General features: G+C 36.8%; 1 protein-coding gene across 15 annotated transcripts in view; it reads right to left on the reverse strand.

The window, feature by feature from the left end:
- ARHGAP12 (Rho GTPase activating protein 12) overlaps window positions 1-12,022 on the reverse strand; it is an 82,802-nt gene that overhangs the window by 27,550 nt on the left and 43,230 nt on the right. For 9 of the 15 annotated variants that reach the window (XR_015772019.1, XM_088052085.1, XM_088052096.1 and 6 more), the window contains exons 4-6: window positions 10,382-10,522; window positions 8,742-8,822; window positions 147-272 (exon numbers count right to left, since the gene is read on the reverse strand). Coding sequence is in view for 14 of the 15 variants with exons in the window: in XM_088052085.1 (XP_087908211.1) it covers window positions 147-272; window positions 8,742-8,822; window positions 10,382-10,522 (348 nt within the window). In the remaining variant the exon portion in view is untranslated. The remainder of the gene's footprint in view (window positions 1-146; window positions 273-8,741; window positions 8,823-10,381; window positions 10,523-12,022) is intronic. The other 6 variants (XM_014248625.2, XM_014248622.2, XM_088052131.1 and 3 more) reach the window with 3 other exon arrangements.

Below are 12,022 nucleotides of genomic sequence, written 5' to 3' on the forward strand. Positions count from 1 at the left end.
GTTGTGCTGCATGTTATACACAAAGATACAAGAGACTGAAAGAAAAATTAAATTTCAGAAATTCAGACATAGTCATTTCTGGTAGATTAAATATGTCACATATTAGAAATAAGTGGCACTTCAGCATGCTGATAACTTGCTCCTACCTTGTCGTTGGTGTCTAGCACAATTGTGCTGTGCCTCCATTTTGTTAAAACTATTGGTTCCTGTAGCCTCCTGTCCAGACTCCTACTCTTTATAATATCTCTCTGCTGCTGTGGTGAAGCATTATACTAAAGAAAAGAAAAATAAAATTGTATGTAAAATTTAATTTGTGCAAACAAGACCTGGACATACTACTCATATGCCTAAATAGTACAAACTTTCAGACTCCTGATGTTACCACCCAAGGGTGTGAAAACAGCCTTGATTTTATTCTGCATTTAGTCTTCAGAATTGTCCTTTCTCGTGCAGTCCTCTCTGAAGCAGTAACTACGGCTGTGTTGGGATAATACTCTCAATTGGCAGAGATGATTTCTTCTGCAGCAGATGCTGCTGATTTTGCTACCCAACAGGGTATTGAAAACCACCAAGGAATTACAGGAAATACAAGACTTAAACATTCACTCTTTATATTGCATTGACAGTACTAAGCACCTGACCAGCTCTTGTGTAAGAAAAAGAAAACCTATTACCCTGCAGTAAGATAATTAGATTATTATGATTGCCTGGCATGACTCTCTTTGACCCAAAGATTTGGGATGCCTAGGAGAGGAGACATGGGGGTGAGGACTCGCTTTTTCAGAATAAACACATCAAATTGCTTATAAAATAATTTGCTGGTGTGGAATGGACATACCACATACAAATGTACACATTCCATATGCATGGAAGATAAACATTTAGCAGGAAGCAATTTTAAGTCCTAGCAGAGCTGTAACAACTGAGGAAAGACCATATTTATCATAACATAGGCTTTCTAGTAAAGAGCATGCAAACTTGCTGAGAAAATATGAGGGTTATGAGAAGGACACAGCATTTAAATAGATCTCACAATTGAAGCATATTTTTTATTAACAGTGTTGCCATTTTATATCATCACAATCAATACATCATAAAAAATTCTAAAAATATTTCAGACAAAGTGTTATACTGAAAACACAAATAAGAAAAGACAACATTAACGTATGGGGGTTTTAAGTAATTTATTAAAATGTCATTCTTTCAAAAGACTAAAATCTGCACATATAAAGAAATTTAAGGCAGTATTTGTGGAGTCACATAAAGCACTAGAATCCACTAGGCAGGAAATAACAAAAGTGAAGTGCCCCTTTCACCTGAGAAGGGTAAAGCAATAATCTTTGCAAGGACACTGAGTTCTACAGTGTTGCTACTGATTCCTGCTATAAGCTCAGAGCCTCAAATGTTCAAAGACAGAATAACCTATACCTGCTCATACCAACAAAGCATGGCAAGTTTTAACCTAAACAACATAAACAGTAAATCTAAACAAAACTGCATAGTACAGTTATATTTATTGTCCAAATAAAGAACCAGCATTGCTACTGCTATAGCACTCACGATGCTTGAGTTCGCTTTGTATTTTACTATGAACAGTTAATGCTCCAATAAGCCAGCAGCTGCTTAAAAGCTAAATAACTTCAGCATTTTGTTACATTATTTGAACATGCACAAGACTAGTAAAACATTTCCAAGTGAATGGATGTTGCAGTACTGAGAACAAAATTTAGTAGTTCATGTACAGGGAGAAATGGATCAGCTATCTCTACAGAAAGTCACTTCTGAGCCTGCCTTTGTACTGGCTCCAGCACATTTCCACTCACAAGAAAACTGCTTCCGTGCAGTGGTGAGGTTTAAGCAGCTCAGTTTGTCTCCTTGTTAAATCAAATGCTGAGCCATGATACATGCTGAAAGGACCCTAGTGCTAGCTTGCTTAGCCAGTGCAGCAAAATTGCCTGCCAGCATTAAAACTAAAATCTAAACAATCTCTAGTGAAACTATGTCCAAATCACAAAGGCTGCAACAAATAGCATTCCTTGCAGCAGCTCTAACCCATTTAGGTGGGCAACTCCAACACATTTCTTGCTATGAAACAGAACTGTTATTTCAGAAATAGATTTACACATTACTGACACTGGTATACATTATTTATGGAAATCTTCCATGCACTTTCCATTTGAGTAACTCAAATAATTGAACAAACTAATATGTATTTTGACATAATTTATCTTGAATTCAAGTACATTTTAAAAGTTAGGGTATGGACATAGGTGATCTGCATTTAAATGGTGCCTTTGATACTATCACAAGCCATCAGGAGTTAACTTCTCTAACAGACAGCCGCACCTTGAAGGAGAAAGGAACTGTAACATGAAATTCAAGTTTTACTAAACATATTTAACAAGAAAGCAAAGCAACAGTATATGGAGCTCATCAACAAAGCACTGCTAACAACTCAGGAACAGTGAGCTCTATGCATCTTAGCAGCTTAAATAATTTGCATTGGTGATACAAACAAGTGTTAGTAAACTGACAAGTCTTTAAAGGGAACACTTGACATTTCTGCCCCATTTTTCTCACAATAGAAACTTCAAGTAAATTTTTTTTCTCTTGGATGTCTATGAGGTTTTTTGTTTGTTTTATTCATTAGAAATGGTAAAACATACTGGGGGGAAGAGTGATGTGGAAATAAAAAGTTTTGTGTGTCTGGGCTCAAGACAAGTCTCTACCTTTAAAATACATGGCCTGGTCTGTGATCTCCAAAAAGATGCCTCAGAGGGAGACAGAGACACCACTTCCTACTCTGCACTGTCGTGGTACTCACCATCCTCTAGACCAGACAGAGTCCACTGGCCAGGGAGAGGTGGCCAGAGCTGGAAGGCTTGCCTGGTTGGATGACACCACTCTGCTTCTCTTTGCTGTGCCCCCACCCAACCACAGCTCAAAAAGCCCTGCAGAACAGCTTTGGGTCCAGTTCCCTTTCTGACACTCCACAGGACTCCTGCCTGCAGAGGAGCTGCTCTCTCTCTCGCCTCCTGATTTGCAATATTGATCATTGTTTACCAGACACTAGGTTGGGCCTGCCTTCCCACAAACTAAATCTTGTTTTTATGTGGTTATGGTTCTAAGCAGGCTTTCTATGCCTAAGACTTGGTGTAATCTTGAAGACAGATCAGGCAAGGGCTATCCTCTGCAATAAAATCAACCCATTCACCACAGCGCCTAGTGGGTCAACCCCTGCTACACCATGTGCTTTAACAGCATCTTCTCAGGGTGCAATGCTATTTTCCTAACCGTAAAACTTTTTAAAACATAGGACACAACTCCAAATTTACATACTACTGCTCCTTGGAAATCCTCCACAAACTCAAACTTGTCCCATTACACCAACCTCTGTGGCACATCACCCCAGCTTGTTCCCCATTTCATTGGGAGCATCTCCTATCACACGATAGCGGGCACATGAGCAAATTGGTCATTCTCTGACAGCAAACACCAAGCAAAACAGGGATGTTTTTGTAACAGGTCTTGTTGTAGTTCAAGGACACCAGTGGTGTAAATTTAGGTCACACAATATTCTTTTCATTGCTGAATTTGTTCAATACCTTCTCTAGCTACTGAAAGGCTTTCTTCACCTCAGTATAAAATTTTCTAACCTCTTCAACTGGCTGAGTGATTTCAATTTAATTTTAAGCTGATACATGGCATGGCTCAAGGCTCTGTCCTAGCCTAATTGTGGTTGAAACAAATGTAACACCTCCAAGTTATTTGTAGCAGTTGTCCCCATTCTACAGGGATGGCACAGATCTGTCAGCTTTTAAGAAACAGAAAAAAGATTCTTATTGGTTTGTGTTAGCAGCATCTTCAGCCAGACAAGGAAACTGGATGGGCTAAGGGAGAAAAGACTGGGAAGCAACCAGTACTGAAAGTTGATAAAGACCTGAAGCGAAGCATTTTACCTTACTGCAGTCAAAGATCCAAACAGCAGCATTTAAAAACACTGTGCTATCCTATTACCCTTTAGCACATCATGCATGTTATTTGCAGTTGTCCCAATAGACTGTCTGAAATAGAAGAACATTCTTTGAAAAAACTAAAGCTGCCTCAGAACAAAATGATTGTCTAGTGCTCCTACTGTCCTTGGCTTTGAATAAACTTTTTTGTTGTGATAGATGTAACACCTATTTTACAGCTTTTGCTTTTCCTATCAACTAATCAGTAACACATTTTTCTTAAACCTCCATAAACAAATAAATCAGGATTATTTTTGTCCTTTTAAGGGATGTCATTCCCTTTCTTTCTCTAGGGAATAAAGACTCCTCATTCTCTGCCACAGAATGTCAGGGAGGCAGTAGCTGGAGGCCTCAGCCGCACAGAAGGAACAGAACCCAGGCAGAATGAGACCTTTGGGACAAGAAGCTCTAGCTCAGATGTACCAGCGACTGAAAGACACCTCTGGATAACCTACTTTGTTCATGTTGCTTCCATTTTTAATCCTCAGGGTCACCACCACTGCTCACCTTTGATAAGCAGCCCCAAGTCCTTGCTGATTGCCACAGGTACCAATGTCTTCAACAGATGGACTGCCATGGCAAAGAGAAAAGCAGGTCTCTGCTCATTATGGACTAACAGTAGGCAAAGACAGAGGAGGAGATGCCCAGTAACTAATACGGCTACAAATAAGACTTGGCCAAGAGTTTAGGATGCGAAAGAGGCAGAAAAATCCACTGGTTTAACAAAAACCCTTCCTAGAGATGAATGAGGTTCTTAGGGATTAAGGCAGCAGAACTTAGAACATTAGCATGAAAGAAAGGTAAGATACAAATGAAGAAATTAACTGTGTGCCCAAGCCCAAGCTGGGGGGAGGTGGTAGCCACTAAACCTAGGACAAAGGGACAAATGAGGAAGATCAGGCCAGGTTTTTTTGAGTAGAAATATATATATTAAAGAGAAAGGAAAAAAAAAAACCCTGACTGCCTTCTCATACTTAACTCAGGTTTGTTTTTTTAACAACTTGTGCTGTTAAAAACCACCTGGATCCTCACACCAGCTAAGACTGTCTCAACTTTCACCAGCCAATCCCAAATTTTAGGACAAGGATGTCACTACTGCTAGTGAGACTGCCAGGGCATTGACTTGCAGTAGACTCAAATGCCAGCACATAGGGTAACCTCAAATCCAGCAGCACAGCTCAGAACAAGACAAATTTACCATAAGGCAACCAAGCTTTATTTACGTGTTCTCATATTTATTTTCTTTCACCATCTGATTGCATGGTATGTTCCTGACATTACCTGCACCCTGTTTTACTATCATTTCTTCAGCTATCATGCTGTGACAGTTTTCAGGTCTCCATCAGGAAAATAATTCACCAGGAACCAGAACTGAGGCCCTGAGCTCACTCCCGACGCTGGCAGTGGAGATGGTGAATTTAGACTGCTGATCCATTAACACTGCCAAAAATGAAGCTCCTCCAGCTACTGCTTCCTCTGTGGATACACCAGGAAAGCTTATGTTGCAGGAACTTGTGAGAAGAACACACGCACTTGCAATATCACAGTCTGCAAATATTAATACTAAAACTGAGTTCGCTCCAGAGGGTTATAAGTACACACATTTTCTTCCAAAGGCTACTCTTGGATCAGCGAGTTCGCTCAGAGGAAAGCCAGGCATCGTGCTCTTACGCCAGGTGTTGGCCTAGGAATGTATTTGGAAAATCTGAGATTTTTCATCTCTACTTTTTATTAGGTTGTCCCGGCTAACTCTCATTTGAGCTATTTATTTCAATATTTATTAGACAGATTTCCCACTTTTTTTTTTTTTTTTTTTTTTGGCATTTTGATAGGTTATCTTTTTTTTAAACTTCATAAATTAGGGAGTTCTTGCTCCTGAGATGAGTCCAATTCCCCTCACCTTTACTAGAGAGTTCTCATTTGCTTAAGTCATAAAACTTATATTAGAAAACTAGGTTTCTGGAATAGGGTTGAAGCCCTTCTTAACCTGAATTTAGACAATATTCTTTCACTACACAGGAAATAAACATATTTTATTATAGTGTCTAACTTTTAATTGCTTGTTTGTTGGGTTTTTTTGTTGCTTGGTTGTTTTGGTTGGGTTTTTTTTTTAATAATTGGCAAGAACCAAAACCTGAATACAGCAGAGTGTCACAGAAATCTCAGTTGTCTGCAAAATCTAGTAGAAACTATGATTAAAATATTATTATCCATTTTAAAGATTAATTCAGTATGTTCTCTTCCACTGCAGAAAGCTGGGTCACACTCATCATGAGCCTTAATAGACTTTTCAGCAGTTGTCAAAGCTACTCCATCTGAAATATCATTTTTAGCCAGAGGCATCCAGCTATTCCTAGATGTTATTTAAATTCACATGACTGGAGGGCTTTCTGTGAGACTGTCTAAAGTCATTTGTTTTGTAACTGTCCTCCCTTCCCAACATATACCCTCACAATTTTTAAAACATGTACAAGAACAGTGTGTTATTCCCAAGCATGTGCGCATTTATAGTTAATTCTATTACTCGGAAGATTTTTAATGTCACAGTATTAGCTCAGTAATGTGCTATTTCCAGAAATCACTGAACCATTTTTAGTTCTAATGAAATCCAGATTATTAAAAGCAATCTAACAAAAAGATTCTATTCTTTTTCTGCTTTAATAGCACTACATGACCATGCTATTACATCACTTTATTTCACAAGATTTGGAAGGCAATATTTGTGCTAAATACACTGGTAAAAAAAAAACGAAACAAAACTGAGCAAGAGTAGGACTTTTCCTTGTAACTTACTTTTCATTTAAGAAAGTATTACAATGCTGAGAGCTTTCTATGGTTTTGTCTCACTAATCAAGAGAATTTTCAACACAGATCATTTTTCTTCAAAGCAGTTCTGTGGTCTAAGTGGTCTTTCTAATTCATTTGTTTAAATACTTTAGAACCAGCTTCAGCAAGATTTTTGAGAGACTAATCTTCAATCATGCTTAATTACTCACAAGCAAAACATCTTCAAATATATCGTTACATAAACTAGCTAAATCTTTTGTTGAAATATTTAATCTATTCAACAGAATTTAAAGTTAAAAGCCATGGACTTCAGGAAATACAGAGACTCATGGATCATGAATCTAAGAGTCAATTGCTCATTTTCTTCTGTTAACCTTATATTTGCTGCCAGTCAAGATTTACTAGTTTCAAGAAGGAATCCAAAAGTACATTCTGCCCAAGTGGATCATGAGAAATAATTTTCAAGAAAAATTTCTAACAGCAACATGTGATCACTTTCAGATCACAAATTACAAACCAAAGGCTATGTTTAATTTTGGAAGTAGTTACTAATACAAGAGAACTGAGACTTTGTTTAGAATCACTAGAATAACATGCATTATTCAACCAATACTAGAACCCATTGTTAATGGCTCCTAGTGTACCTCAAGTAATGGTTCTGGATTAACTTTGTGACTTATTCTAATTGGATTAAAGGCAATTTGCTATTTAATCAAAATCCAAACTCAATCTATTTTTGTGAAATACAATTTCTTCCAAGTCAAAACTTTCTGCACAGCAGAAGTCATAGAATGAAGTACTCATGACATTATTCCCCAAAATTATTTCAATTATACATATTGAAGTAAAAATTGCATTTGGTAAACCTTGTTCTATCACATTTTCAGAGTTCTAATAAATCCAATAACTAACCAAAAGCTGAACAGCTTTTCAAACCAACAGGTACAGATCTTATTGTTACATTGAGGCATTAAATATGTACATGAGGTACAAAATTTAAGTTATCTAACACATCAGACTAACAAAAGAGAATTCTCTAAGCTAAGCTAACTCAACTCTTCTGTGATTCAGATGCACACTCTTCTACTGACATAACAAAAGACCTCAGTATATAACTCCATTCATAATTTTCAATGTAAATATTTTCTCACAAGTATTATGAAAGAGCCTATTAAGGTTGCTCCTTTCTAAGTGGAAGTGACTCAAGACAGTGATTTTTGTACTGATAAAACAATAATGGAGAAACATGCTTTTTCATATATTTACACACACTCTTTCCTGTGAAACAATTTTTTTAATGGTCACACATTGTTATGTAGCATTGAACAAACAGCAGGGAAGACATACTTAACAACATCCATATGACAAATGTCCTTGTTTTTTGAAGTGAATATGGGAATTAAATAGTATTAGATACATCCTCAGACTATCAAGTGTCCTTAGATCTGTCACTTCCCTACAAATTTCTATTTTCACTATGAAATTAATAAATACCAGAACACACCTCTGGTGAAACATTGTCATCCTCAAAGATACCACAAAACTCTGTTGAAGCTTATTTTTTTTTTCCCAACACTTGTTTGTATAAGCACTTTGGAGGGTACTAAAAATAGACTACAGTTTCTCGGTAGCTTTCTCTTTTTCCCATACAGGCTTTCTTTATCACAGCAAAATCACAGATCCTATTCTGCAGCTCTGCATAAAACCTTTACTCAGTTCAGCAAAGACACCAGATCTCCTCTGACATCTGAATAGCTACATACATCCATTTTTCATGTCCTTGAGAATATTTTTTTTTTCCTCTTCATAATCAGAAATTCCATGAAAATGTGATAAGTAACAAAGAGCAGTATCTGAGTCCTCACATTAAAGGCCTGATAGAAGACATTCAGGAAGAGGGGAAAGCCCCAAGTTGTTAAGTTTCTTTTTTAGGTCACTCACCTTAGGTAACTCCCACTCTGATCTGGAACCATCAGCACTGTAGTAGTATGGTCTACCTTGTTCATCTGCATGTTTTATCCACTGCAGAAAGAAATGTGATGATAGAAAACGTAATCAGAGTGACAGTCACAACAGCACAACTCTGAGACCTGAGATTTAAGGTTAATTTTTAATTAACTGCCATCCACTTCAGCCATGTCTAATGCACAACCTCCATTAACTAAGGTTAGATTGCAATGAGAGCAACGGTTTCCAGCATCCTGACTTTTTTCTTCTGTATCTCCTCAGAAAAAAAGTCCTGCAATATCACACATGAGATTGTGATAAATAGATATTTTTTTAAGACGACATATCTCATTCTTATTAACATTATGTTGTCAGTTTAAGGAGGCACAATTTTTCCTCCATATCTGCATCAGGATCTTATACATAAAATTACAAAAAAGCAGCTCAACCAGCAACTGCTGATAATTTGGGAGATATATGCACTTGTTGAACAACTTTTTTAAGACATCAATGGAAACGTGAGATGCAGTCCTTAGAGAAATCATGAGGAAGACAATATAATTTCTGTAACCTCTAGAAGCAATTACCACAATCAAAGAAGTAAACCCATGGCAACTGGCACTGGTCATGCAGAAAAAAAAAATTGTAATGAGCAAAAATCAACAAGATGATTGCAGAAAAATACAGAAACACAGCAAGGCTCTTGGCTCAAGCAGGTTTCACAAGATTGCCTTTCTATAATTGTTTGTGGTAGGAAAAGCTGGTTTTTATCAATCCCAGTGCAATTGAAAAAGAAGGCTGAACATTTGCTAAAACACAGGAATGTGCTTTACAGATGTGTGTCAGAAACAGATTAAAGAAGATAAAATTCTAAAACTGACCAAAAACTCCAACTATTTAGAAAATTCTTGCAAATAAAACCTGCCTAATTCAACTCAAGAACAGGTGGTGCTACAATATGATAAACAAAGTACTGTTTCAGTGAACACTTTAGAAGTTAAAAATCTCAAAATACAACTTCAGTGAACAATTAGAAAAATGGACTGCTTTACAAATATAAACAAATACAAATTTATCCTATGTGGGAGAAATTTTTATGGCATGCCCAGAATCACATTAAGTTGTCAGCAGAAATTAAATAAGGCATAAATCTGCTGATATAGCTGCAGTTTAATTAAGAAGTTTGTCTACATCTGAAAGCAGTAGTGAAAATCTCTAATAAAGGAAATTATGAAAGTGATAAAGCAGCATTACATGCAGTTTAAAATCATCTTAACTAGGTCTATGTAGACTAGAGCAGCTCTTAAAAGACAGTAAGAAAAACTTATTGGTATGAAGTTCATTCCTGAAATATAACCAAGAGGAAGGGGGAGGGCAAGAACCAAAAAAATTGTACATGGTATGTCCATTTAATAGAATCAGATACACAAGTGGAAATAAAACTTCTTCTAAATAACAAAAACATACATAAGAAAAAAAATCAGTTCACTTGCTAAAGCTTCATGCATATTTAAAAAAAACAAAAGGAGATACTGCTGAGGTACGCTCTCCACTTTTGGAAATGCAGGTTTCATTTCTAGAAGTGAATTAGTGGAAAAGATTTAGAACACATGATGAGAAGAAGGAAAAAGTACCTTTTCATTAGTATAGTCATTGGTATATAAGGTTTGACCATGTTCATCCAACTCTTCTGACCAACCCTTTGGAGGAGAACCATACTGACTATCTGACTGGCTGTAACAAGAACTGTGGTCGTTTTCTTCTGATGAAAGATGCTACAAGTAGTCAGAAACATATAAGGCAGTTTTGAGAATGAAAGCGCTTTAAAATCTGAAAGATCAAAGATTATTTGACTAGAAAGAGAATAGTAATGAAATCAAAGAGTTCACATTTTTATATCTTATATGAAAGAATGAGATGCATTTTTATGGTGCAGACAATTAAAAAAATACCAAAAAAAAGTATTTTCAGAACAAAAAGTATCTTTTACTGATACTTTTTTTTTATTTCCACTATACCAAATTTCACTACTCAAACTACAGGGGTTTTGCCTATCCAAATTTTATTCCTACAAATTTACATCATTAATGAAGAGAGTTAGCTTTAGTAATCTGCATTGCCTTAAAAAAATGTTTGAGCCCTGCTACGTCAGTTGTCTACCCATCATCCCAAATTTCATACCTAAATCTTTCTCCTTTTCTCAAATGCATCTGGAAACACAGGACTGATTACGGACAACTTGAAACTCCAGTTCCACCTTCTTAGATGCCAACATTTTACAGTATTTGTCCAACGCATCTTAAAATATGAATTTCTACTTTCCTCCTCCCAATTCTGATGCACATGACAAAGCGCATTGCAAAAGCAAGGCTTTCCACCAGGCACAGCTATCTGAGGTGAAAAACTGTTTCCTGAAGGCAAAAGTAAATTATTATGCTAGGAACAAGTTTGATGTGTAACACAGAGAAAAGATTTTACACACACATCAAACAATTTCTGTTCCCCCATAAACCTTGTTCATCCCCTTGCTAACACACTGTAGTCTTATTCTAAGCATCCACTCCATGCATCCAAAAAAATCTCCCTTCTTTCATCTCCCACAACATCTCTATGCTATGGTCACCTGAGGAATTCTATGCAGATTTTCTTTCACAGTGTCTTGGATCCTCAGCTAGCAGGAGGCAAGACACTTAAGACACCTGCTACTCAGAAACTACAGGAGTAAAATACTATGGTTCAGTAACACTGGCATAAGGGTTTTGAAAAAACTGTAAGGCAGGAGAGACACACAATTTAAATTTTAAACAGAAAAAAACCTCTCCAAAAAAAAGTTAAGTTTTACAAAAAAATATTCAATTATCAGAAACTCCCCAGTTTTTAAAAGCCAGTGGGTTTAAAAATTATATGTTTAGCGACATATTCCAATAATTTCTACACAGGTTTTTGGTGTTACTTTTCTGAGTACCTTACCACTTGTGTGACACAAACTCCCTCAACTGACATGATCCAGTTTACCAAGCACAGGAAAACCCATAGGAAATTTTTAGGCCATTAATTAAGGAACATGAAAAAATGCAAATGTCCTCTACATCTTACAGAACACGAGCATGTAAATTATGGATTAACCAATGCTACCTCTCTTGCACACTGGGCAATGTCAAATTCACATGTGCCAATTCCTAACCACTGTGGGGAAGGGAGAAAAGCAGAGGAAGCAGGGTGAGGGGAGTCTTCAGTCCCATTTTTACACTTGCAGAATCAAGACTGAAGAGTTG

The sequence above is a fragment of the Pseudopodoces humilis genome, chromosome 1, assembly GCF_049639895.1.
Source record: "Pseudopodoces humilis isolate 2021_Gansu_Grassland_sample_001 chromosome 1, ASM4963989v1, whole genome shotgun sequence".
Taxonomy (NCBI): Eukaryota; Metazoa; Chordata; class Aves; order Passeriformes; family Paridae; genus Pseudopodoces; species Pseudopodoces humilis.